This window comes from Coregonus lavaretus (assembly GCF_964263955.1).
Source record: "Coregonus lavaretus genome assembly, chromosome: 9".
Classification (NCBI taxonomy): Eukaryota; Metazoa; Chordata; class Actinopteri; order Salmoniformes; family Salmonidae; genus Coregonus; species Coregonus lavaretus.
Window position 1 is genome coordinate 33,338,150 of NC_139996.1, and position 27,934 is coordinate 33,366,083.

Genomic DNA, 27,934 nt, shown 5'->3' on the forward strand with positions numbered 1-27,934 from the left:
AGCTCCCTCCACAGATTATCTATGGGATTAAGGTCTGGAGCCTGCTTAGGCCACTCCAGGACCTTAATGTGCTTCTTCTTGAGCCACTCCTTTGTTGCCTTGGCTGTGTGTTTTGGGTCATTGTCGTGCTGGAATACCCATCCACGACCCATTTTCAATGCCCTGGCTGAGGGATTTGACGGTACATGGCCCCGTACATCGTCCCTTTGATGCGGTGAAGTTGTCCTGTCCCCTTAGCAGAAAAACACCCCCAAAGCATGTTGTTTCCACCTCCATGTTTGACGGTGGGGATGATGTTCTTGGGGTCATAGGCAGCATTCCTCCTCCTCCAAACACGGCGAGTTGAGTTGATGCCAAAGAGCTCCATTTTGGTCTCATCTGACCACAACACTTTCACCCAGTTCTCCTCTGAATCATTCAGATGTTCATTGGCAAACTTCAGACGGGCCTGTATATGTGCTTTCTTGAGCAGGGGGACCTTGCGGGTGCTGCAGTCCTTCACAGCGTAGTGTGTTACCAATTGTTTTCTTAGTGACTATGGTCCCAGCTGCCTTGAGATCATTGACAAGATCCTCCCGTGTAGTTCTGGGCTGATTCCTCACCGTTCTCATGATCATTGCAACTCCACGAGGTGAGATCTTGCATGGAGCCCCAGGCCGAGGGAGATTGACAGTTATTTTGTGTTTCTTCCATTTGCGAATAATCACACCAACTGTTGTCACCTTCTCACCAAGCTGCTTGGCAATGGTCTTGTAGCCCATTCCAGCCTTGTGTAGGTCTACAATCTTGTCCCTGACATCCTTGGAGAGCTCTTTGGTCTTGGCCATGGTGGAGAGTTTGGAATCTGATTGATTGATTGCTTCTGTGGACAGGTGTCTTTTATACAGGTAACAAGCTGAGATTAGGAGCACTCCCTTTAAGAGTGTGCTCCTAATCTCAGCTCGTTACCTGTATAAAAGACACCTGGGAGCCAGAAATCTTTCTGATTGAGAGGGGGTCAAATACTTATTTCCCTCATTAAAATGCAAATCAATTTATAACATTTTTGACATGCGTTTTTCTGGATTTTTTTGTTGTTAGTCTGTCTCTCACTGTTCAAATAAACCTACCATTAAAATTATAGACTGATCATTTCTTTGTCAGTGTGCAAACGTACAAAATCAGCAGGGGATCAAATACTTTTTTCCCTCACTGTATTTACAACTGTGATAATTATAAATATAAATGTCCATTGGGGTGTGGGGAGGGGAATTGTCCATTGGGGGAGGGGGGGTGGATTAAATGTCCATAGAGGGAGCAGAGGGGCGGTTTGGGTAGGAGTAGTGACTAGCAGTGTTGCCAACTTAGCGACTTTGTCACTATATTTAGCGAGTTTTCAGACCCCTCTAGCGACACATTTTCAAAAAAGCGACTAGCAACAAATCTAGCGAAAAAACATTTTCTGGTGTTATTGGAGACTTTTAGAGACTCTGACGTGAAAGCACGTATCGTTCTTACTCTTCTCAACGAGCAGCGGGTGCTGCCGTGGGCCCCACCCCTGTCCCAAAGCACTCACAGGCGTCCCAGTCCTCGCGCAGAAGTCCCTACCAGCTGCAGTCAGAGCAGGAGAAGTTCACCCCTCCACGTCCAGACTGCAAATGAATCGCGCATGCGGGAAGCCGCCGCTGGCTCATCCCGCCCTAGCTTACATTCAGGGCGGGATGTAAATGTAGGGTGTTTTTTACTCACTTTTTGTCTCTCCCACAACGTTATTCCTACAGCATCCATCACAATTACATGCACATGGCCAATTATGCAAATTAGGTTGAAGACAAGGAATGCTTTTCAATCAGGAACAGGTGTGCGTGTGTGTGAATGTTGCTGATTCTGTCGGAGTCGCATGACTTACAGTTTTGACAAGCGGGTCCGGACCGGACCAAAACAGAACCAATCATAGACATCCATGTTTCCCATGTTTTGACAGCACATTATACAGTAGAGCACAGCTGAGTACAGGAAAGAAAAGTAGTGTATTCCGTAGAGTACAGTAGAGTATAGTTCAGTACAGTAGAGCACAGTAGGGTACAGTAAAGTAGAGTATAGTACAGTAGAGTACACCACAGTAGGGTAGAGTACAATATGTATTGTATCTCAACTGTACTGTACTCCTAATGTACTGTACTCTACTGAATTAAACTCAACTGCACTGTACTGTACTCTGCTGAATTCAACTCTACTGGACTGGACTATGCTGTGCTGTTCAAAGTTGTGGAACATAGATGTCTTTTCAATGTCCGGAAAACAAGTATTCTAGGCATCTTTTCAATGTCATTTAGCTTTATTGGGTACATTGTTACAATGGGGATGGTTGTGACAAGCAACCCAAACATCAATGTGACAACCATTCCCAACCTTAATTAGCATGCTAATTTAGATGCTAGTTACCACATGGCTTGATCTAGGAACTCACAAATAGGCTTGACATAAAGCTCTCCCTTTCCTCTTATCAATAAATGTAATTGTTTATGAATACTCCCATCATACAACTATTTATTAAATAAATAACAAGCATATGAATATTTACTTTCACAGATGAAAAATGCAATTATTCCTCTCACCTCAACTGTTGAATTGTAGACTGTCAAGTAAAAGTGTTGCTGTGACACTAGTGATGTGATTTGACAGTAGATGCTAGTATAATGTCAAATGCAGTTGTTGGGTTTTATCCTGCCTCTTGAGTAACCATTGAAATAATAGATAATTTTCTAACTAATTTTGATTTGATAGAAATTGAAAAACTGTGCTTATTTCTGTAACATTCACCTTCAGATGGTAAAGGCCAGTGAGAAGACCAGTGAGGTAAAGGCCATCAGATAAATCAATCCTACATCTATAAATAAATAAAGTGATACCTGGAGTTGACCCTAAGGTTAGAGCAGGCCAGAGAGGCTCATGGGAGGTCAGAGCTACACACAGGCCAGCCTGGGAGTCACTCAGTGCTGGAGGTCAAAGGTCAGTTCACACATCCACTCAGAAGGAAACTCGGCACTATCAGCCAATGGCTTGTACTCTAAAGGTGACAGTGACAGCTCCCTTAGATGTATTTTGTGTGGATTTGTTAGTTTCTTTGTGTGTCAGGCTGCTTCAATTATGGTGGGGCTCATAGTATGTATAGGTGAACCTACCAGTTTTCTATAATCTTCTCCTCTTTCTCAGGTGCAATTCTTGACAAAAAAACGGAACCTCCACCCACGTTCATGAAGCCTCGCACTATGTCCACATCAGCTTCAGGTAATTCTGACACTTAAAGCTGGTGAATGGATGTCCATGTAATAAATCCATCCATACTCTAAACCATTATGTAAATGTTATGTTGCAGTAATGACTTCAGTGTACCTCCCTTCTCTCCTCAGACACCAGGCGGCCAATCAGAGCAGGCGTAACACCTCTGGAGGCTATCCGAACAGATAAGCCCCTCCTCCCAGGACGTCACATCGGCCCCCTCCCTCCCAAGCCCACAGTGGCAGCCAAACCCCCTCTCCCAGCCCCCCAGCAGCACCCTGCTGCCGCTAGGACGTCCCCGGGGTTTCCCCAGCAGCCAAGCAAAGCCACAGGCCCGGAGAACCAGCCAACAAAGCCAGAGCCCTCCCAGACCCACCCCCAGCAGAGGGAACCCCCCTGCCCCTCCCCCCGCAAGGAGACTCCCCCTGCCCCATCGCCACGCAGGGGACCCTCTGCCCTGGAGAGCAGGGAGCGCTCTGAGAGAGCACAATCAGTTACTGAAGGTACACTTATATACAGTCCTCACCTCTCTTCTTAACAGGGCAGAATTTTGTTATCCTTGGTGACAAAATATATGAGCAGCGTTGGTGTTTTTCTGTCTGTGCAGAAAAAGTTAGTTTGTATTTGTCTCTTCTCTTTGTCTCTCCCACTCTCTTTGATTATTTGTCTTCCATTATGAGCTTAATATGAAATAATGCAAGATCAGTGAATGCTCAGAGAATAATAACTACTTCAGTGTCTCTCTCTGTTTTCTATATACTGTAATCGTTTGTGGATGCCAGCTCCTAATGCACTTGTCTGTATTGGAAAGATTGTTTTACACAATCAAACAGAGCTGAGATCAATTCTGGGAGTCCATTTGCCAGAAGTTGGACTGGATTGGTTTTGACTCAACAATGCATAATTTGAATGACTGAATTACTTGATTTTACAGTGTATTTCCCAAGTGCTCAAAGCATTTTACATTAAGAAGGGGGGAACTCCCTTCATCCACCACCAATATTTAGCACCCACTCCTCTGATGTTATTTGGGTCCAGATTATGGCAGAGGATGGCATCCCAAACGTGTTGGGTAGTGCAATGCCTGGTCTGGTCTTTTTGAATGTCATTGTGACTCAAGTGTCAAGTGCCTAAACCCACCTCCAGTTATGTTGTGTGTGATTGTGTATCTGAGTCCTGTGTGTCTTGGTCGTCCCCTAGAGAGCCTTCCTAAACCCCGGCCCCGCATGAAGCCCTCTCCCCAGCGGAGAGCTGTGTCTGTCTACGAGGACTCTCTCCTCCGAGAACATGCTGCTCTGCTGGACCCCGAAGGTGAGCTCAGCAGCAGAGAGAGAGAGCACCTGGATACCACAGGCTACTACAGAGGATCAGAGCCATATACAAAGCCTATACTGTATTTACATTTACGCCATTTAGCAGACGCTCTTATCCAGAGCGAAAGTATTCACACCTCTTGACCTTTTCCACATTTTGTTGTGTTACAGCCTGAATTTAAAATGTATTAAATTTAGATTTTGTGTCAATGGCCTACACACAATACGCCATAATGTCAAAGTGGGAAAACATTGTTTTTAGACATTTTTACAAATTCATTAACAATTAAAAGCTGAAATGTCTTGAGTCATTAAGTATTCAACCCCTTTGTTATGGCAAACCTAAATAAGTCCAGGAGTAAATATTTGCTTAACAAGTCACATAATAGCATGGATTCACTCTGTGTTCAATAATAGTGTTTAACATTATTTTTGAATGACTACCTCATCTCTGTACCCCACACATACAATTATCTGTAAGGTCCCTCAGTCGAGCAGTGCATTTCAAACACAGATTAGATCACAAAGACCAGGGAGGTTTTCCAATGCCTTGCAATATGCCCAGTCACTACCAAGATACAGGCATCCTTCCTAACTCAGTTTCCGGAGGAAAGAAACCGCTCAGGGATTTCACCATGAGGCCAATGGTGACTTTGAAGTAGTTACAGAGTTGAATGGCTGTGATAGGAGAAAACTGAAGATGGATCAACAACATTGTAGTTACTCCACAATACTAACCTAAATGACAGAGTGAAAAGAGGGAAGCCTGTACAGAATAAAACATATTCCAATACATGCATCCTGTTTGCAATAAGGCACTAAAGTAAAACTGCAAAAAATGTGGCAAAGAAAATAACTGTCATGAATACAAAGTGTAATGTTTGGGGCAATTCCAACAAAACACCAATGAGTACCACTCTTCATATTTTCAAGCATGGTGGTGGCTGCATCATGTTATGCTTGTCATTGGCAAGGACAAGGGATTTTTTTTGGATATAAATAAACGAAATAGAGCTAAGCACAGGCAACATCCTAGAGGAAAACCTGGTTCAGTCCACTTTCCAACAGACACTGGGAGACAAATTCACCTTTTTAGCAGGACAAAAACCTAAAACACAAGGCCAAATATACACTGTAGTAGCTTACCAATTTCATTTATTTTATTTTACCTTACCTTTATTTAACCAGGTAAGCCAGTTGAGAACAAGTTCTCATTTACAACTGCGATCTGGCCAAGATAAAGCAAAGCAGTGCGATAAAAACAACAACAACCAAGATGACAGTGAATGTTCCTGAGTGGCCTAGTTACAGTTTTGACTTAAATCGGCTTGAAAATCTATGGCTAGACTTGAAAATAGCTGTCTAGCAAGGTTCAACAGCCAACTTGACAGAGCTTGAAGAATTTCTTAAAGAATAATGTGCAAATATTGTACAATCCAGGTGTGCAAGCTCTTAGACTTGCCAAAGGTGATTCTAACATGTATAGACTCAGGTGTGTGTCAAATACATAGAAAATCCTAGCTGTGTTCATAGATGTCCTGCTACACTTTGGATCTGAGGTAAATTCATGAGGCAGGTTGTTTGTCTTTCTTCTCCCTCTCAGAGCTGAAGGCAGCATTGCCTCGGTTGCAGAGGTCACCAGTCCAGAAACGTGCCAACCTTGGGGAGCTCCCTACCTGTAGTGAGGACCAGCCTGAGGGGAAGGAGGGTGAGTAAGGGGGTGTTAGAGTAAAATCCTCAGTGTAAAAATCTTCACAATTACATTTTGTGAGGATATTTACACTGAGGGTTTCAATGGGGGGGGGGGATAATAAGTTACTAAATAAAAATGGTTTGAAAGGGAGATTTTAAGATGAGTGTATGGCTGTAAATGGATGCTCTTTTTGAGGCATTGTGCCAAATGTAGAAAATGTTTGGGGCCTTGGGCTAATGGGCATATGCCCACTTGCTCCCCTTCTCTCTGCTTTGTCCTCCACTGTTGTTCTGTAATGATAATAATAACTCACCCATCAGGCCCTCAGCACCACATACACTGTAGTGCAATTACCATTCTATTACATCTCATATACTTGTTAGCATTCTGACACAAGGATATTCATCACAATTTTCTGGCAAATCACCTTCAATTACAGGCATGGAGGAGGACTGGATATCAGGTCCTCTATGGTAGAATTAATGTGACAGATTTATTAAAGTGATGCTTCATCATTATGCCGACAAGCCTCAGTCAATATCTACCTTACAGCATGCTCTAGAGTGCAGATATTAACGTCTAGAATAACCTTGTTTTGGATTAAACAGAAATGACTTCTTGAATGATAATAATCTAATCAAGAAACATTTTTTATTTTTCTGTTCAATTTTGATAGGTTTATCTTTGTCTGTAAAAAAGGCAGGTTCTGTCTTGTTCTCTGTTGTCTTTGAGATTGAAAATCTAATCTCTGCTGTGTTTTATTAATAATCCAAACAGCAGGTGAAGCAGAGGAGAAGGAGAGGACTGGCGAGGGTGAGGAGATGGACAGCTGGCCAGTAACAGAGGACAAGCCAGGGCCAAGCCCAGTGGGGGCCAGTCAGGGAGAGAGCACAGCAGAGAAGAGGGGAGAGACTGTCTCACAGCAGCACACAGCACAGGCAGAAACATCAGACCAAAGAACTGAACCCCCCTTACCGGAGACACACATGGATTGACCTGCGCATAGTCTATTTTCTATCATGTCTACCTTTGCCTTGCACGCCAGATTATTTAAAAAAGAAAATAATTATAAACAAAATGTTTTAAAAATAGTAAATCCATACCTATACTTGTTAATTATTAAAAAGTTGATTCTGAAGTGTCATTAAGTGCACTGTCCTCCCTGCTTTAATTTGATGCACAAAGCTACAAAACAATTCACTAGGATAATAAGACCTTGGTTAATTCATTTATCAAATATTCAGCAGTGTTTTGCCTGAAGTGCATGGAAAACATGAAACAGCCAGGGAAACAGATATTAGCTCAGTTCTCAGTGATGATCATATAAAGCGCCAGGCTGTCTCATGGTGCATGCCAGGAATACATGGAGTACAGCCTGGATACGGTTGCCCCCTCGTGATGAGTCATCTGTGTGTAGTTTCTCCTTGGTAACGCCACATTACTCCCTCCGTCCGCCACAGAGCCATGCTGCTGCTGGGAGTTGGCTAGTGGAGGCAGTAAAGGCACAGGAGTGCCATCTGTGTGTGTGTATGGAGAGGCAGAAAGATGGAGCAGGAGATAATCAGTGAGGGAGGTCTATACTCTATACACACTACTCTGGTGTCATGCAGTATTGTAAAAATTAGTTGAAGTCAGTCTGGTGGAAATCAATACACTACTCAAATGATTATAATGTCAACTTTTTTATTACATGAAAATATTAACAATTGGCACTTAATTTATTGTAATAAAATCAACCTTGTAAAAACAAAATCCATGGATTCAAATCACATGGTAAATAAAGAGCATTAACTTATTGAAAACAAGACAAACCAACTAGCTATAAAACAGTAGTGTGCAGTCATGCTACAATGAGGAAAGTTTAAGAACTTTAGAAAAATAAACTTTCTGTGGAATTGAGGTGTCCAAGGCTCAGATAAGCAGAGCATGGCTTTCAACATCACCCCTCATGATACTGCCAGAAAGTAAACCAGCTCTAGCCTGCTGCTGAGAAACTTTAATCACCACAAATGTCTACATTACAATAATGATTCATTACCCAATAGTGTTATCGCCAAGCCAACCTTAAAATATCCTAATTTGTTCCTATAACCAGTCCACCACACTAGTGTTTTGAAAAATGATGTTTTTTTTTTTTATTACTGCTCTCAATCCACCCCTTGTATCATTACTGCATTTATAATGACCACTACACTGACGCCACTAATCTGCTGATCGTTTTGGACAATCTGCATGCAGCCATGCTGAATAATAAAACAAACATTTTAGTTTAACTGTAAATAATGCTTGATTTCGCTAGTCTTTGCTACTCTTGGCTTGGAATAGAGATCTCTGCAAAGCTGTGCTTTTCTATGGTGGTATGGGAATTTGACCTTGTCCTTATACACGACTCCAGATTTATACTCAAGATACACTGTCAAAATCCTTAATTAAAGTAGGATTTTGGGACATGGGGGCTTTCAGTTCAAACTAAATCAGTTGTACATTTTGTATTCGGTTCTCTTTGGTAAAGGTTTAAGAAATTCCACAAGGGATTTTAAGGAAATTAGATTCACATTCATGGTTTAGTGAGGTTGCCTCTTATTCCTTTAGCATAATCAATGCCAAAGTAACAATATATTATACTGTTCACCTTAACACCATCAAGGCCAACATAAAATTAACAAAAACTGAGCAATGCTGCAAAGGTTCTTGAAAGAGAAACAGTTATAAGCGCATTGACGCCACCAGTGAACCAAGAGCAGTCTGCAACTGTTTTGTGTTGAGATTTCACTCAAAGAAGTATGTTGCATACACACTGGATTTAACCCACTGATCAACCATCTGAAAATACCCTAATATGGAAAAATAGTATTTAACGAGAATAAAATACATGAATCAACTCTTCCTTATGGCATGGGTATTCAACTCTTACCCTACGAGGTCCGGAGCCTGATGGTTTTCTGTTCTACCTGACAATTAATTGCACCCTCCTAATGTCCCAGGTCTAAATCAGTCCTTGATTAGAAGGGAACAATTTAAAAAATGAAGTGGAACTGGCTTTGAGGTCCAGAGTTGAGTTTTGAGGGCCCTATGGTTTGCTCAGCAACATACAGAGAGATTGGGTACTTACAACTTTCCTCCTCCTCATTGCCTCTATGCTTACAGAATAAGCTGGAATGGGCTTAAATATTATGTACAAACTTTTTTTTACACACCACAAGTAGGAATGTTAAAGTATGGCCAATCTATCTCTAATGCTATAAAATACATGTGGAAATAACAAAGCTTAAAGTTGTAGCTATGTCTGACTTAAATATTTAAATGTCAATACCAGTGTCATATCATCAAGCACTGTGCCTCATTGTAAAGACATCACACCTCAGTCAAGACATTGTATTAAGATGAATGATTTGTGGAGGAACAGAACAGAGAATGCGCTCCTTTAATGTTTCTCTAAAGGCATGCAGGCTCAGACATGTATAGGCTAGTCTTTTACAGGCCGTTGAACAGTAAAACTTGGGAGTTTACTCAACCAAATTGTAGAGCGCTATTTTTCTGCATTCTGGAATGTTTCATTCTCAGCCATGTGTATGATACATATATAACACACAAAATGAGAAGGCCAGTTCAGAGTATAGTGCCACAGCAACACACACAACAATCTGAATGAAAACTAACACAGATTGAAGAAGACAGAGCCTCTGGTCAGCCCTGAAATATACCACTTTGGAAAATAATCATGTATCAAACAAAGAGTCATCCGGTAACGGTTATAGAAAATAAGGCCTCTGAAGGAACAGCTGTGTCTTGCATATGCCGTCCTGCTGATTGCATGTTCTCTCCCCCTCACACTCTCCCTCCTTTAAATCCTGTGTCCTAGTGCTAGAGTGTAGCTAGGACTCTGAAGAAGGAGATTATGAGAACACAGAAGGACTGGCCCACTCCAAACACCAAGGCCTCCAAGGAGATCATCCTTTTCCCTGCTGCTTTGTACACCCCAGCTATGGCGGCACCTACAAGCACAAAGAACATTTTTGCTTTTAGCAATGTATAAAATAATTTGAACATCATGGCTTTGAGCACTGACTTGATGAGTAGTGATGTCTATGTGTACAATAATGTTTATGGCTTATCAGAAGATGAGGTGAATAACTCACTGGTGAGGACACCGCCACACACAAGGCCCATGATGCCCATCAGTAGGATGGCGATGGGCATGAAGCGGGCCATCTTGTGTTGTCGCAGGGTGGCGAGGGCCAGGAGAGCAGCGGGGAGGTGGAACACCAGTGAAGAGACGGCAGCCCACAAAAAGACTCCATACCACATCTCTGAGAGAAAGAGCAGAGGGAGTGAGGCAACTGATGGAAGTAAGTGTAGTCAGGTAGCCTTGCGGTTAAGGGCGTTGGGCCAGTAACCAAAAGGTCGCTGGTTTGAATCCAAGCTGGCTAGGTGAAAAATCTGTCGATGTGCCCTTGAGCAAGGCACTTAACCCTAACTGTTCCTGTAAGTCACTCTGGATATGAGCGTCTGCTAAATGACTAAAATGTAAATAAATAAAAATGCTAGCATATCATGATATAACAGAGCTATGTTTAGCATTTCCATTTAAACGGACCCATGAGCACCAACAGGTGAAGTTCATAGCAGCATGTCATATGAATGCTAAGAGTGTTTATTTTATTAAGGCATATAACATTTTCCAACCAATTTCCATCCTAAAGTTAGGAATAAGCAAAGGCTTTGATTTCTGGTCAAACAAATGGAAAATGGGTCTTAAAAAACATCTACCAGAAAAAGTATTTCAAGTTATTAGAAATACATCAAAACACAATGTTGAAGACCCCTGCCTAATATCAACATTTATATTTCGTTTTGGATAAATTAATTGCCTTTGTAAGTTAAACAAATAGTGCCTAGTGTCCTGTAATTCTGTTACCAAAAACTGACATACAGTGCCATGAAAAAGTATTTGCCCCCTTTCTGATTCTCTCAATAAATCCGAACCAATCATAGACGTCTAGTTCCAGAAGTTTGGACAGCCCAGTAAAGAAAGGTATAGTTCAGTATAGTAGAGCACACTAGAGTAGAGTACAGTATTATACTCTACTGTACTGTGCTTTACTATGATGTCCAAACTTGTGAAACTTAGAAGTCTATGATTGATACAGATCTGGTCCGGTCCGGACCAAATGTAGTCTTGTTCGGGGGCAGAGCTCATTAAAATAATAGCCAGTTTGTAGAATAATACCCAAATATGCATGATATTGCATATTTCTACCTTTGTGTACCTAAGTAATCTAGCTAGTCCTTCTGCATTGAGTTGTATGGTTTTTGTTTGGCGTACATTTTAAAGTGAAACATCAGCGTTTCAGCGTCATTCTGTTACCAAGGAATTGCCCAGAGGTTACATCAGGGTTTCCCAAACTCGTTGCACGTTTTCTGTTTTTGCCCTAGCACTACACAGCTGATTCAAATAATAAACTAATCATCAAGCTTTGATAATTTGAATCAGCTGTGTAGTGTTAGGGCAAAAACTAAAACGTTCACCGAGCTTGGGAAACGCTGGGTTAGACAGACATTACACGCATGCCTGTTGTCTCTGACACGTCTTCTGAATTCAATACTATATGTTTAGCATTCTCTCTGTATTCATTATGTAAAACTGAGCCCTACATAACCCTGCGAAATAATCTAAGCTACTAAAGATGACACATTATATAAATCTCTCACACACAGTAATCTGGAGAATAATATTTCCCTCACAAACACATTACACTTTCTCTCATACCATTGGTGGCTAATATATGGATTAACGTTAGGGGCAATTTAAAACCGTCTGCTTTGTACAACAGCTAATATTGTTATTGCAAGCTGGCTAGCTAGCACTTGATTAGCTACTTACTGTACTTGTTTATTAACGTTCACAATAGCTAACGTTAGCTATGTTAATTTAGCTTGCTTGCTAGTAGTAACTAGCTAGCTACGTTAAATCGGTTAACTGGCTTAACGAAACATTCACTTTACAAGGTTTACGGCGAATACTGTTAGACTGGCTACAACAGAGAGAGGCTGTAGATTGAATCTTACCTGAGAAGTCGCTAAGCGATGTGTCGTTGCCTCGATTGGTGCCATTTTTCCTTGGGACCAAATTCAAGCTAAGAATTTGCTGAACAAACCCAATCTCGTTATATCCGTTCTGCATGTCTTATGCACAGGACACCACGAGCATGCGTGAGAGACCACGAATATCCGAATAACACCATGAGAACATTAATGTTGGATCTAGCAAGTCCACAGGTGTTGGGTTAGTTGATCTTCCTGAATATATATGTTTGCTAGCTACTCTGTAGCTTGATGTCAACACGACTTGGTTTGACGTCACGCCGTTAACAGACTCAGAGGGCCACAAAAAGGATTTCATAATTTTAATAAGCTAGCTAGCTAGCTTGTTGAACACAATTTCAAAAGCGCATTAACATGTACAAATATAATAATGCAATCGATAATGAAAACGGTATTTATTTTCCAACAATAAAGACGCGATAAGCCCGTCGTTCTTAACGATTTGTTGATCCTGTGGACTTGCCTTAGTAAAACAGGAAGTGACAACAGCTACCATAGAATTACACAATGATCGATTTAGATCCGCGCTCCTTTCTGTAGCTAGTCAACAAAGCCACACGTTTTCATAGTGTAGAAACTTGTTGAGTATTTGTTCGTTAATTTAGTTGTAGCTGTAATAAGCTATACAGCTAGAAACATTTGATAGCTTTCTCAGTTATTTTGTAACTGTGTGATAGCTATAGCCAGGGTTTGTCAGACAAACGGTGAGACAACCTGTGCTTTGTAACTTGCTGTAGCCAGCTATACATTCCCTGCTGTGTTTACTGTTGGTAGAACGTGTAGGCTCTTTCTGGAGGGGAAATTATGAATTACTCAGATTATGATTCCGATGGCTATTCTTCAAATGAAGATCAAGACTATGTCCCATCTGGTAAGGTTACTTCCACAAGCAGATATAAATGCAGTTGATAAGATATTTTATTACACGTGAGAGAGAATCATAACCCCCGTACACATTAGCTATGCACTGTAGGTGTCATGTTTTTCATGTATGTTTCTTGATGAAAGCTACTCTATTTGTCATTCAATTCAAGTCTTCTTATCATGGTTGTGTGATTGAATGACAGATGACAACCTCAGTGAAGATGACATGAATGAATGTGTGAAAGAGGATGGTCTGGAAGGGGATGACCAGCGTGGCCATCAGTCTGATAATGTCACCAAGAAGAAAAATAAGAAAGGCCAACACATTGGCATGAGGTGAGTGATTCAACACTTTAGTGTTTGGCTCAGTTTTTAGACCAATGGTGTGCAGTGATTGCTTTGTTTTGCTCTGTTTTTATTGTACATTCCATGTTGTTAGTCTGCTGGAATTGGTGGATGACAATGTACTATCAGCTTTTTACATTCTTTTCCTACCGCACTCTTTGTCGATCCTCATAGGAAAAGAAAGAAAGGAGGACTGAAGTTAGAGGAGACAGAGCATGATGGCAGTGTGGAGGATCAGAAGGTAGAGCGGGAGGGGGAGGAGAGAGAGTTTTCTGCTCCCAGGCCCAAGAAGGAGGAGGATGAAGAAAAAAAGAAGAAGAAAGTAGATGATTTGTGGGCCAGTTTTCTGAGTGATGTTGGTCACAAATCCAAGCCACCTACTCCAGTGCTGCAGGCTACTACTAAACAGCAGGTATTGCACCAAATATACAAACTCCTGGCCCGAAGTGACACACCAGGCATATGATAGTTGGAACCTGGGTTCCTGTTACAGTTTGGTAGCTGTGCATGTTTTTTGCATTGGAATCAAGTTTTCAGTCTTAGGAACACTACTCTGATGTCTAATACCTGTTTTGTTTTACTATCTCCACCAGGCTCCACCCACAGACAGTCCGAAAAAGCCCATTTCGGCTCCATCAGAACCTCAACAACCAGAACCTAAACCTAAAGAGCCCTCTAAAGTCACCATCACTAAGGTGTTTGACTTTGCTGGGGAAGAGGTCCGGTAAGTTTAGACCACTGGTGGACTACGCACATACCGGTAGCTTTACACTCTTTGACCACCTGATGGCAGTGTAACCTAACAGTTGAAACCTTCACTTTGTTCCTGAGAAAGTGTCTGCATTCCACAGCATACTGGCGCAATTAGACTTCTGAGTTACAACACCAAATGTCAGTTTACAGGACTCGGAAAGTGTTTTTACTTAGTCAGGGTCTCACCAGTAGTAGTATCTATATATAATATGAAGCACATTAAAGGACTTTCTTTATTTTCTATGAAATCCCTAATTATTGCAATATATCATTACTGTTGCACACAGGCAACTATAACCCAGACCCTAATGGAGCAATCCCCTTAAGGAATGTATTCCCAGAGGATGTACTGATTGACCTTAATATTGGACTGGTCTCCTCCACAGTGGTGCATGGGCACATCCTATCCCTGTCATTAAGTCCTATTTGAGAAGAGAGGACAGTATGAATTTTTTTTTTTAAAGTATGCACTCACAGGTAAGTCGCTCTGGATAAGAGCGTCTGCTAAAATGACTTAAATGTAAAAATGTATTATATCTGATGGAGTGCAGTGTGTGTTGAGGAATTTAGATGCTGTATCATCCACTACACTCCAGGTCGGCACTAGCCTTTTGGGGGCCCTAAGAGAGATTTGGGGGCCCCCCACCTCGCGGCAAAACATTTTAGTGGCCCCTCTCTTGACGCAAAATATATTTTTTTTCATTTTAAAGTAACTTTCCTTTAATTCTACACATTTTGCCATTGGCGGAGAGAAAATTTAGCAATTATATAGCACATTTAATGCAATTCTACTCATTTTGTCATGGGACATAGAGACAAAATGTGCCGTTTTACAGCTAATTTCCTGCAATTCTAAAATACCACTTTTTTACCAGCAAATTATCATAATCCATCGGCTAATTTGTCAAGTTTCACTTATTTTTGAGCTAGTCTGTATTAAAACAATATGACCATTTTATAAATGGTAAAATTGTGTTTGATATGATTGCATTTTGGAACCCCGCTCCCCCCATCCCCCAAAGATGAATGGTTTTGACCATGCTCTACTGCTTTGATTGGTGTAGCTAGAAATCACAAGTGCCTATCATATAATGAACAGGTACCCGCAAAATAATATTCCAAACTTGTTTATCTATTTTGTGCTGTTACATTTGTATTGGTGTTTCGTTTCCGATGCACTGAGGGTGTTGTTACTTATAATTTGCGGCGTGCATCATGAGCAAAGTCATTGTCATTTCACTTACCCTAGTTATGAGAACCATGGCATGAGCACGGGCTGATTTGGCATTGCTGTAGCGCAGCCAAATAGCCTGCCAGCAGCCTACCAAAGTTTGCACCGTGTCATTACAATGTAGAAAAACGTATGTCCATGTCCAAATCGTTCAATAGTTAGGCTATCCATATTACCGGTGCTTCATCTTATTCTTTTTATTTCTATGGCGGATTCGCGGCCGCAATTTATGGAACATGCCAAAACTTTGGAGATAACAATAGATGGCAAAGTCAAAGAAACTGGTTTCTCCTATCCATCTGTGGCGAAGTTTTCCCTAAATGCTTTTGACAAGTCCAGCTCAAGAACCTGCTATTGCCTAGCCAGCAATCTCTAATCTTAGCTAGCTAGATAACATTAGCATGCTAGCTATCTACACTGACAGCTGGCAGTGCCCTACTTGTTGTTATTTCTCCACTCCACATGGAAATCACCACAACGTTCCCACCCCCTGCACCTGGTGTGTTTGACTATTCTTACTCGCAATAGTACGTTGAGACCCCGACTGAGTTCCATTTAAAAAATAATAATACATGTATTTATTACTTTTTGGGACCAGGGGCCCTAAGCGACCGCATGGTTGTGTAGATGGGGTGCTAGAAACGAGTGCAGGGTTTAAGGAGGAAAGGGAGAAGAAACAGAAGAGCGAGAGGCAGAGGCATAGCCTAGGATAAAAAAGAGATGGAGGAAAGTATTGTCAGATATTACAGAATGTTGATTTGTGAGTTTGTGTGGGAGGGGATTCTTGTACTACCAGTGAGGGACTCAACCAAAAGCATTGGCTTGTAAACAGTGACCAGCCTAAGGGGTTTATGAAATATCAGCTGTGCCGTTTTTGGGGAAAGAAATGTATGTTTTTATGTGTGTGTGTGAGAGAGAATTATAGAGAGGGTGGGGATTTGTTTAAATGCCAGCCAACCCACGGCTTCTTGTGTGTGTGTCCTTTTCTTGAGAAATGTACAGTGTTACGTAACTTGATGATATTTACTTATGTTCATTAGAAGGCCACTAATACAGTCCTGGGTTTAAGTATCTGTCTGTCTTTTTCGGTCTCCAGGGTAACCAAAGAGGTTGATGCTGACTCCAAGGAGGCCAAGAGCTTTCTGAAGGGCAAGGAGGAGACACCATATGTACAGACTGTACCCAGAAGACTAGAGCCCTCCTCCCTTGGCCCTGGACCGAGGTACATCCCCGCCCAGTCACTACATGACATCACCCATACACCCACCTCTGTCTCTTAATATTTGACTTGTAGAGAGGTTAAATATCACTGCTGTGTTTCCTTAATTAGCGCTTTCATTTGTATAGGAACAGAAGTACTTTCATTGCATAAAGCCGGAATCCTTAATGGTGAAACAACCACGTCCGGTTGCGATATTACAACAACGAAGTTACTGCAAATAACGAACACTGTTTTTCCCCTTGGACTTCATTGCACGCGCGATAGAAGAGCACAATATGTACTGCAATTTTTTTCTCTCAGCTCGGCAACAAAAACAATAGCAACGGTGGTGGGGTGGTTAGTGGCGCTGTTTCTCCCTGCTACGGATTCCATCTTTAAGTTACAGTAATGCTAACTGCATAATGTGGTGTCAATTGTGTTTCCACAGCCATGTTTGAATAGTCTGTAAAAGGCGTGTGTATGTGTCTAGGACATGAGGGTATAATCCTTGCCGGTTTCACTCCATTGATTTCTGACAGCTCTTACAGAAAGCCTTTGATCCTGTCATTCCGCTCTCTCTGCTACCGAGAAACCAGGGAATGGGATTATTGCTCGCCTTTCACACTGCTCTGATACAACTGGTTGTGTGAGAGGGAGAGTGTTGGAGTGCATTTTAGTAGTGATGGCGGGAAAAAAATCGATACAGTTACATATCGCAATATTATTTTGGACAATATTATATCAATACTTTGACTCCAAGATGGAGAGCAAGCTATAGGTACCTTTTTTGCTAGGTAGTGTTAGAAAGCGCTAGTCGGCTGTACCTGCTCCAAAACTCTGGTGTTGTTCATCCTATAGCTTGTACTGCATCTTCTTTTTAAATAGTGAGCCAACATATTTCCAGCGCTTTTCTTTCCATGACTGGTGAAAACTCATTTTCTCATGCTCTCTTGTCTCTCTGCAGCAGACATATAGTGAGCAATATGTTTGAACATCAAATCGCAATAAAACCTCAGTATTGAATCGCAAAACATATAGTATCGTGAAAATCGCAATACATATCGTATTGGCACCTAAGTATCGTGATAATATAGTATCGTGAGGTCAGTGGCAATTCTCAGCCCTACATTTTAGTGTATGTGAAATTGTGAATTCATGTTCCATTCAAGCTTGCATGTTTGACAACCATGTTTTGATAGTTTTGGTATAGTTGCACTTTGCACTGGATGTCAGGGGAAGGAGCTGTGAGTTTGAAGTGGATGTGTGTGTTGTAGCAGCAGGCGGTGCATCATGTACTTTTGTCTGTTTGGATAGTGTCTGTGCGTGTTGTGTGTGTGTGGTGTATTTGTGCATATTATAGTGTGTATGTGTAATGTGTGTGTATCGTTGTCTAGCTATGACAGCTCCAGCTGCTCTCCTCTCCCATTCCCCTGCATGTCAATACTTCCCTCTGTTGCCATGGTGTTTAATTGCCGAGCGTGTCTTTCCTCTGAGGCGGTGGCTTGTGTCCAGACAGGAAGTGATCTTTCCCTTACAGGATGTACAGTGTGTCCAGAACCATTTCCTGTTGTAGAGGAGGAGAGGGTGGGCTTACCTACGACAACAGGAAGTAGCCGTCAGTCAGTCAGCCAGCAGCCCTCCCTCATCATTCCTGTAGACCAGACCCATTAAGTTAATTACCTCGCCTTAAAACCACATCACAACCTGCTGCAGGGACAGGGCCAACGTTGTTTGTTCTTATCAGCTCGTAAGGCTCTCTGGACTTTAGATAACTTTGTAGTTACGTAAGGGTGGCGGGCGCTGTGCTGTTACGGAGTTCCCATGGTGCTCTCTCTATCCCACGTTACACCCACTAGTTTCCCGCCTAAAACGAGGCAGAAAAGTGTTGACTGTGCATCTCCCCGCCTTTTGTCCCTCCATTATTTTCTCCATCTTCGGCTCTCCTGTCCTGTCTCCACCCCCATTTCACCTCCTCCTCCTCTATCTCACTCGCTCTCTCTGTCTCCTGAGTCCTGTGTGATTGGAGGTAAGCTCCCCTCTCTCTGAGCAGTGTAGTGGAAGGCCTGAGTCAGCAGGACAGGCCCCAGATGTGATCTTCATTGAGTTCAGCCTCTCTTAAAGGAACACATGCCTCCCTGCCATCCTGTTCAGCTCTGTCTGTCTGTCTGTCTGTCTGTCTGAGCTCCTACTGAGCTGTAATGTGGCCCTGGCCTTCTGACTGCCATTACTGCACACAGAAAACTGCTCTCTTGTCTGCTTTTTCATTCACTTTCCATCTCTCTCCCTCCTTCTCTTTCTCAATCTCTTTCTCTCTCTTACTATCCCCCCTCCTTCCCTCCCTCTCTGTCTTTCTCGCTCTAAATTATATATTATTCTTCCTTTTATAGATCTGTTCCAGGGAGGCACTATCGAGAACTGTATTGAGCCATATAAAATAAACACAATAAAGGAAAGATGGCTAAAATCAGAACCCTGTGGTGCCTGTCGTTGCATAAGGCATCATAGTGGTGCACTCAGCTTGGTCGGTATCCAAATTGTCATAACTTCATACCGACCTTGTGCCATACCCAAAAAAATTATGCACGCATGACTGTAAGTCGCTTTGGATAAAAGCGTCTGCTAAATGACATATTATTATTATTATTATACCGGAATATTCAGTAATATCGGCACTGAACACAAGGAGTGCTATTTTCAAACCCATCTTAGCCTCTGTAATCCGATGGTTAGAAATGCTAACAAGTACATGAAACATCCCATAGAGAGTGCTAACTAAATGCTAAAGAGCGCATTGCAAACATTTTATACAGTCTCTGACCTAAACTATTTGCAGGACAGCTCATAAAGTTTTACAAGTAACTCATAAATGCTACTCACAGTTTTCTGCACACACACTCAACAAATATTAGATAGCAAGGCTCTTGATCCAGGAGGCATTGGAGGCTCCTTAGAGGAGGAAGGGGAGGACCATCCTCAGTGAATTTAATTAATTTTAATTTTTACAGTGAGACATTAAAACTATACTAAATATATTCACATGTCACCAAATAATTGATTAAAATTACAATAGCCTCAACAGCACACTCTGGGGTAGCACCATTGTGTAGCCAGAGGACAGCTAGTTTCCATCCTCCTCTGGGTACATTGACTTCAATATAAAACCTAGGAGGCTCATGATTCTAACCCCCTTCCATAGACTTACACAGTAGTTATGACAACTTCCGGAGGACGTCCTCCAACCTATCAGAGCTCTTTTAGCATGAACTGACCATGTTGTCAAGCCAATCAAAGGATCAGAGAATGAATCTAGTACTGAAAGCACAAGTTACAGCTAGCTAGCATGTGCAGTGCATAAAATGTTGTGTGTTGTTGACTCAAAGAGAGAGAGAGACAATAGTTGAACAGTTTTGAACAAATTCATTTCTTCAAAAATTAAGGAGAAGCGAGAGAGAAAGCTAGCAATAGTTTGTTTTATTTTATTCACTTTCACTTACTTAGCTAGGGAATGCAGCTAGCTAGTTTAGCCTTCTCAAACATCCGGCTAAAACAGAGGGAGGCTATGTTAGCTAGCTGGCTATGGCTATTCAACACTGGAATTCTTCCAAGTCAAGATAAACATTTGGTTTTATTAATTTATTGCCACAGGGGCCCGCTCGTGTAACTGCTAAACTGCTTGCTGTACACTGTACTGTATGATTGTAGCGTGATTACTAATGCGTTAGTTCTAGTAGCTACAGTGAGGGAAAAAAGTATTTGATCCCCTGCTGATTTTGTACGTTTGCCCACTGTCAAAGAAATGATCAGTCTATAATTTTAATGGTAGGTTTATTTGAACAGTAAGAGACAGAATAACAACAAAAACATTCAGAAAAACGCATGTCAAAAATGTTATAAATCGATTTGCATTTTAATGAGGGAAATAAGTATTTGACCCCCTCTCAATCAGAAAGATTTCTGGCTCCCATGTGTCTTTTATACAGGTAACGAGCTGAGATTAGGAGCACACTCTTAAAGGGAGTGCTCCAAATCTCAGTTTGTTACCTGTATAAAAGACACCTGTCCACAGAAGCAATCAAACAATCAGATTCCAAACTCTCCACCATGGCCAAGACCAAAGAGCTCTCCAAGGATGTCAGGGACAAGATTGTAGACCTACACAAGGCTGGAATGGGCTACAAGACCATCGGCAAGCAGCTTGGTGAGAAGGTGACAACAGTTGGTGCGATTATTCGCAAATGGAAGAAACACAAAAGAACTGTCAATCTTCCTTGGCCTGGGGCTCCATGCAAGATCTCACCTCGTGGAGTTGCAATGATCATGAGAACTGTGAGGAATCAGCCCAGAACTACACGGGAGGATCTTGTCAATGATCTCAAGGCAGCTGGGACCATAGTCACCAAGAAAACAATTGGTAACACACTACGCCGTGAAGGACTGAAATCCTGCAGCGCCCACAAGGTCCCCCTGCTCAAGAAAGCACATATACAGGCCCGTCTGAAGTTTGCCAATGAACATCTGAATGATTCAGAGGAGAACTGGGTGAAAGTGTTGTGGTCAGATAAGACCAAAATGGAGCTCTTTGGCATCAACTCAACTCACCGCGTTTGGAGGAGGAGGAATGCAGCTTATGACCCCAAGAACACCATCCCCACCGTCAAACATGGAGGTTGAAACATTATGCTTTGGGGGTGTTTTTCTGCTAAGGGGACAGGACAACTTCACCGCATCAAAGGGACGATGGACAGGCCATATACCGTCAAATCTTGGGTGAGAACCTCCTTCCCTCAGCCAGGGCATTGAAAATGGGTAGTGGCTGGGTATTCCAGCATAACAATGACCCAAAACACATGGCCAAGGCAACAAAGGAGTGGCTCAAGAAGAAGCACATTAAGGTCCTGGAGTGGCCTAGCCAGTCTCCAGACCTTAATCCCATAGAAAATCTGTGGAGGGAGCTGAAGGTTCGAGTTGCCAAACGTCAGCCTCGAAACCTTAATGACTTGGAGAAGATCTGCAAAGAGGAGTGGGACAAAATCCCTCCTGAGATGTGTGCAAACCTGGTGGCCAACTACAAGAAATGTCTGACCTCTGTGATTGCCAACAAGGGTTTTGCCACCAAGTACTAAGTCATGTTTTGCAGAGGGGTCAAATACTTATTTCCCACATTAAAATGCAAATAAATTTATATCATTTTTGACATGCGTTTTTCTGGATTTTTTTGTTGTGATTCTGTCTCACTGTTGAAATAAACCTACCATTAAAATTATAGACTGATCATGTCTTTGTCAGCGGGCAAACGTACAAAATCAGCAGGGGATCAAATACTTTTTTCCCTCACTGTATGTTGACTATGACGTTAGCTAATATGGTGACAATGATGTAGGCTGTGTGTAGCACTTATGGTATGAAGGTTTGGCTTGTAAAGTTTAAAAATAAAGTAGCTACAAATATTTGTATTTATAAAAAAACTTATAAGAAATAGTTTAAACGGTATTGATGGCATTGAAAAACCATCTCTTGGCTATTTCCAAATACCCCGGTATACGGTATACCGCCCAAGCCTAGCACTCACACCAAAAACACCAGCCAACTTTTCATCAATCCCCTATCTAATTGAGAGCAGTTGTGTTCATAGATTTGATTGACCTGCTGTCATGCTCTGTGGGTACTCCTGTGTGTGTGGCATGGCTATAATCTGCCAGAGCAGTGGACCACAGCGGCATTGCGTAATACTGGCGGTTCAGGCTAAGTGCTATCGATTAGCATGCTGCCGAGATTTAGAGCCGCTTGTTGGGAACTCTAGTGATTGGTTGATTGATTGCTCTCTGTTTCTGTAGTGTTACCTCACTACACAACGCCGGGTGACATTGATTCTGAACATAGACGGGCACACACTCACGTACACATGCATGCACATCATCATCGCCACTGTGTCACAACAGTAAGACTATCTTCTCTAGACTACCTAACGTTACTGTAGTCTTGTGTACACACACACACATTTTGTTGTTGATAAATACATTTATTCCGTTTTTTCTCATATTTCACATTTCAAGTTATTACATATTTAATGATTTACAAGTCAATTTTTACATTGTTCAAAGGATGTGCTTCTTAATCCTGGTCCTGGGGACCCAAATGGGTGCACATTCCCACCCCCACCCTCATACACCCAACCCCAATGAGAGGCTCGATGGGTCCCCAGGGCCAGGACCAAGAAACACAGCTCAAAGGTACATGGACAGGTATGGTAGCAGATTCTCAGCAGGTACAAATCAGTTAAACAGAATGGAGGCACATCAGATACTTGGAAAATAAATAATAATTACAAAAGCAGCGACAGTCAGGCAAGTACATTTCCTGGAGGGTCTTGCCTCAGCAGGAGGGATAAAATACATATTTTTCCCTTTTAAAATGTATCGTATTTTTTTCTAATTTTAAAAAGTGAATCAAGTCCTGCAGCCATTGACTATGAGATGGTGGGTGAATGTTTTTCCACTCCAGGACTATACATTTCTTGGCAAGGATAGTTACAAAAGCTATTGCATCCTGCACTACCCTGGACACCATTAAACCAGTAGGTGTTAGACCAAAAAGGGCCAACAGGGAGCACAATTCTACATTGACTCCAAAAATTACAGACATTGTTGCAAAAACACTTGTCGAAAACACAACGATCTTGGGACAGGACCAAACATATGAAGAACAGTGCAGATGCAAAGTTTGGTAACACAATGATGGCACAGCAGCACAAACTGACATTCTGTTACCAAACTTTGCATCTGTTCTTCAAGTAAATGTGTTTTTGTACAATTTTCTGTGGAAATTGTTAAAAGTAGTCCTTGTGCATAGAGTTGTATGGTTTGTTTGTCTTTGCAATCATTGGGTTTTGTTTGACGTACAGTCTCAGCATTATTCTGTTACCGTGGAATTGCCCTTCTTCATTAATGGAATTGTTAACCCCCCTTGTTTTGCTGCTGACTGTAGCTGACTGTCTATGAAATAAGCCTGTGTTGTGGTGTGTGAGTATTTCAATGTTAACAGGGCAGTTGCGTTTGTTGATATTTTCCTGTATTTTTGACCTATGTTCAGTGTGTCTGTGTGTGTAAATGTATTAGTGTGTGTGCACGCACACACTTTGTGAGAGAGAGTAAGTATGTCTGCAAAGGCTAATGATTTCCATATGTTCTCAACTTAGAGGGCTGCTTTTCTAATTATAGAGGGACATCTCAGGGGCCTAAAAATAAACCTTCTCTTTGTTATTACAGAGATGGAGAGGAAAGTTATCATACATTAAGTCTGGCCTGACTCTACACCCCCAAGTCATACAGTATGGGCATGTCTGTCTGTATTTCTGTGAACACACACTTCTCAATTTAGTGTGTGACTGAGTGCGTATGTGCGTGTGTGTACACGTTTTTGCATGTGTGTGTAAGTGCCTGTGTGTGTGTGAGTTCGAGCCTGACTGGAACATTCTGCTCCCAGATCAGAACATTCTCATGAATTCTACAAAGTTCTGCAGTTTTTTTTAAAGGGTCTCTGCTCCACTCTGATCTTAACTTTATGAATCAGGGAAGGGAAAGGAAGGCTTCTATAGGCCTACATCTGGAACAGTAGAGAGGGTGATGAGAGACTACCTGTGAGGTATGCTGCAGCGGCAACAGTAGTAGTTTTCTCATAGTTGTGCCAAAATAACTGCTCTTCGGAGTTGAGGCCTCCTCAGTTCTCTGGAGCATCCTCTGGAACTCTGTAGCTCACTCATGTTTCCCATCTCGCTGAGAGCTCTGAGAGCAGGCTGATTTATGATTTAGGAAAATCAACTATTTTCCTACATCACTCAGGTGTGTGTGTGTGTGTGTGTGTGTGTGTGTGTGTGTGTGTGTGTGTGTGTGTGTGTGTGTGTGTGTGTGTGTCATCTACTGCTGAGCGATAAGTATTTTTTTATTACGGATTTCGGTTTTGATATTTTTTTATTTTACATTAAATGCACTATGCGTTATATGGGTTGAATGCTGTAACAACACAGAATAAAACAATTAGTAAAAGTCCCATGAGGGTAGTGACTGTCCATTACTGCTTATCAATTATTAACCATCATATATTCTCATTACTTTACTTTCATAAAATATTTGAGTTGTTGTGTGTATTACATTTGTTTTATTTGATGACTTTATTATTTCATTCCAAGTCATCATCTCATCTCTATTAAACTGCTGCTTATATCTGTCTGACAAAATCCCTATTTTGTAGTTCTTCAAAGTAAATAAGGCATACTTTTATGACTGCTGAATACCAACTATCAATCACTTAGATAATGGATTTTCAGGTAGAGATAACTCGCGAAGCAAAAGCTGCTCTTTATATCACCTCACGAAAATGCTTTCTTCTGTCTCTTCCGTAGCAGGCGTAAAAGAAACACAGACCGGACAAGTAGATGCGCAATTGATTATGGTCATTATAGTTCATTACCACGTTTTATGTGTTAAACTACACTATATATACAAAAGTATGTGGACACCCCTTCAAATTAGTGGATTAGGCTATTTCAGCCACACCCGTTGCTGACAGGTGTATAAAATCGAGCACACAGACATGCAATCTCCATAGACAAACATTGGCAGTAGAATGGCCTTACTGAAGAGCTCAGTGACTTTCAACGTGGCACCGTCATAGGATGCCACCTTTCCAACAAGTCAGTTCGTAACATTTCTGCACTGCTAGAGCTGCCCCGGTCAACTGTAATTGCTGTTATTGTGAAGAGGAAACGTCTAGGAGCAACAACGGCTCAGCCGCGAAGCGGTAGGCCACACAAGCTCACAGAATGGCACCGCCGAATGCTGAAAGTGCGTAAAAACTGTCTGTCCTCGGTTGCAACACTCCCTACCGAGTTCCAAACTGCCTCTGGAAGGAACGTCAGCACAATAACTGTTCGTTAGGAGCTTCATGAAATGGGTTTCCATGGCGTCGGCTGGAGTGGTGTAAAGCTCTCCTCCATTGGACTCTGGAGCAGTGGAAACGCGTTCTCTGGAGTGATGAATCACTCTTCACCATCTGCGAGTCCGAAGGATGAATCTGTGTTTGGCAGATGCCACTGCAATGTGTGCATTCAGCTCACAGAAAAAAACTGAAGGAAATGGAATTCAAATAATAATTGAACCGATGTCGGTCAATTAGTTGTTTAAAAACCAAAAAATAACCAACATTTCGGTGAATCGCTCAGCACTAGTGTCATCGCACCCAAGTGAAGGACCAGTCATGGTGTTATGTTTCATCAGGGCTATCAGATGTGCTTCACCACCATAGGTTAATATGTCTGAGTGTTACACGTTGCTATGTTTGTAATGAGAGAGTGCTAAAAGATACTAGCTTAAGTGGATGTGCCTCATTCAGCTGCAGAGCAAAGAGCATCCTCACATACTAATGAGACCTCTTTATAGAAACCTGCTGTACATGCACCATCTAGAATGCACGAGCTGTGTGTCGTATCTTATGTTGAGGTCTCTATGTTTAGGTTTAGGTAGAGTTCTGTGGTGTGATAACTGTTGAGGAGATTGACGTAGTCACCCGTAGACAAGCATCTGTGTGTTTGTGGTGTGTACACACTGCCCGGTCAGGTGACCCGGTGAGATGAAATGTCCATTGTATAGCCTTTAATCTCACTTTACATGGTTACACCACCTTATAACAACCCTCTCATAATTGTGATTTCTGCACAAATTACCACTTTAAAAGAACTGGGGTTAGCCATCAATCAGATTTGGGGGAACTGCGTGGCTTTTCTATTGGCCTTGAGTTGTGAGAGGAGATCTTTAAATGGGCAGGAAGTGTATTATCCTTTCAAGGACTTCCTCCTGGCCTGGGTCTGCTGATGAGAGGATGAGGAGCAGCTGGGTGAACCCCTTACAGGCAGGGAGCAGCCTTAGAGTGTGTGTGTGTGTGTGTGTGTGTGTGTGTTTAGGGGTCCTGCATTCTCTCCTCATGGCTACAGACATCTGGAGGAGCCCCTCCACTCTCCCCCGGGGATACTGTGAGAACATTCTTACAGTTAATACACCTCCACGGCCTGCTGCGAGGCACAAAATGGTTCCCAGTGATTAACTCACTCCTATCAGTTACACTGGGTTTAAACAGGAACACTCTGCACTGTGCCAACTCATTTACTCTGTGTGTATGCCTGTGTGTATTTGGGTGAATGTTTTGTTTATGTGTGTGTGTGACAGTTTGTGTGTGACAGTGTGTGTGTGTGTTTGAGTTAGGGACTGTTAATTATAGACCTGTCACATATGCCCTGCCCTCTGGAATATATACAGTGCCTTCTGAAAGTATTCATACCCCTTGAACTTATTCCACATTATGTTGTGTTATTGGGGGGGGGGGGGGGGTTCTCACTCATCTACACACAATACCCCATAATGACAAATAAAAAACATGTAAAAATGTTTTATTGAATATGAAATACAGACATTATGGGGTATTGTGTGTAGTAGTATGTCAGTGACAAAAAAATATCTCAATTTAATCCATTTTAAATTCATGCTGTACACACAACAAAATATGGAAGAAGTCAAGGGGAGTGAATACTTTCTGAAGGCACTAAACATATTGCAGCTGAGCACTTAAAACTGGGTTGTGTTTGTTGGTGTATGTTTCTGTGAATATCCTCTCCTTGGCGTTGTTGTAAGGCAACCACTTGCACTACCTGTAACCTCTAGCACATCTTCAGGATGCAGGTCTACCTGTAGCTGGCAGGGTTGAAGACAGGCTGAGCCAAAGTGAGGGTAAGCTAGGGCTGTGGTGGTGACAGGTTGTAACTGTGACACTGGAAGGTGACAGGAGAGAGCTGACAGTCTCTGTGTGCACAGTAGCAACCAGTGTGCACACACACACACACACACACAGCTCTCAAGCAGCCATTATCAGGTGTGGGTAGGTGGAAGCCCACTGGGTGGAGCAGAAGGCGGTGTTGTTAAAAGTATATCTCAGGTTGTGTTTCACAGGACCTGATGCATCACACCTGCCTGCCTGTAGGGTGTGTGTGTGTGTGTGTGTGTGTGTGTGTGTGTGTGTGTGTGTGGGGAAGTTCTTTCAGATGGTGGTTAAGTTTGTGTTGAGGAGGCATCCTTTTTGTGGCATCCTTTTTGTGTTCTTGCATGGGAATTGTTTGTTTTGTA

The 27,934-nt window shown here is 42.1% G+C and overlaps 3 protein-coding genes across 6 annotated transcripts in view; 2 read left to right on the plus strand and 1 right to left on the minus strand.

Moving 5' to 3' along the window:
* The window catches only part of carmil2 (capping protein regulator and myosin 1 linker 2), a 39,763-nt gene extending 32,352 nt beyond the window's left edge, over positions 1 to 7,411 (plus strand). For 2 of the 3 annotated variants that reach the window (XM_084168932.1, XM_084168934.1), the window contains 5 exons: positions 3,196 to 3,270; positions 3,393 to 3,764; positions 4,462 to 4,572; positions 6,178 to 6,282; positions 7,045 to 7,411. In XM_084168932.1, coding sequence (XP_084025058.1) covers positions 3,196 to 3,270; positions 3,393 to 3,764; positions 4,462 to 4,572; positions 6,178 to 6,282; positions 7,045 to 7,262 — 881 coding nt within the window. In that variant the 3' untranslated portion in view covers positions 7,263 to 7,411. The remainder of the gene's footprint in view (positions 1 to 3,195; positions 3,271 to 3,392; positions 3,765 to 4,461; positions 4,573 to 6,177; positions 6,283 to 7,044) is intronic. The other variant, XM_084168933.1, reaches the window with a different exon arrangement.
* A 509-nt stretch (positions 7,412 to 7,920) lies between these two features.
* On the minus strand, positions 7,921 to 12,465 carry LOC311135067 (transmembrane protein 170A-like). The gene is made up of 3 exons (XM_084168936.1): positions 12,337 to 12,465; positions 10,407 to 10,577; positions 7,921 to 10,262 (listed from the first exon to the last, which is right to left on the minus strand). The coding sequence occupies exons 1-3, from the start codon at positions 12,449 to 12,451 to the stop codon at positions 10,132 to 10,134; spliced, it is 417 nt and encodes a 138-aa protein (XP_084025062.1). The 5' UTR covers positions 12,452 to 12,465; the 3' UTR covers positions 7,921 to 10,131.
* A 335-nt stretch (positions 12,466 to 12,800) lies between these two features.
* LOC311135066 (craniofacial development protein 1-like) overlaps positions 12,801 to 27,934 on the plus strand; it is a 43,468-nt gene continuing 28,334 nt past the window's right edge. Inside the window, exons 1-5 of one of the 2 annotated variants that reach the window (XM_084168935.1) lie at positions 12,801 to 13,243; positions 13,440 to 13,572; positions 13,756 to 13,993; positions 14,175 to 14,305; positions 16,662 to 16,787. In XM_084168935.1, coding sequence (XP_084025061.1) covers positions 13,177 to 13,243; positions 13,440 to 13,572; positions 13,756 to 13,993; positions 14,175 to 14,305; positions 16,662 to 16,787 — 695 coding nt within the window. In that variant the 5' untranslated portion in view covers positions 12,801 to 13,176. The remainder of the gene's footprint in view (positions 13,244 to 13,439; positions 13,573 to 13,755; positions 13,994 to 14,174; positions 14,306 to 16,661; positions 16,788 to 27,934) is intronic. The other variant, XR_014613735.1, reaches the window with a different exon arrangement.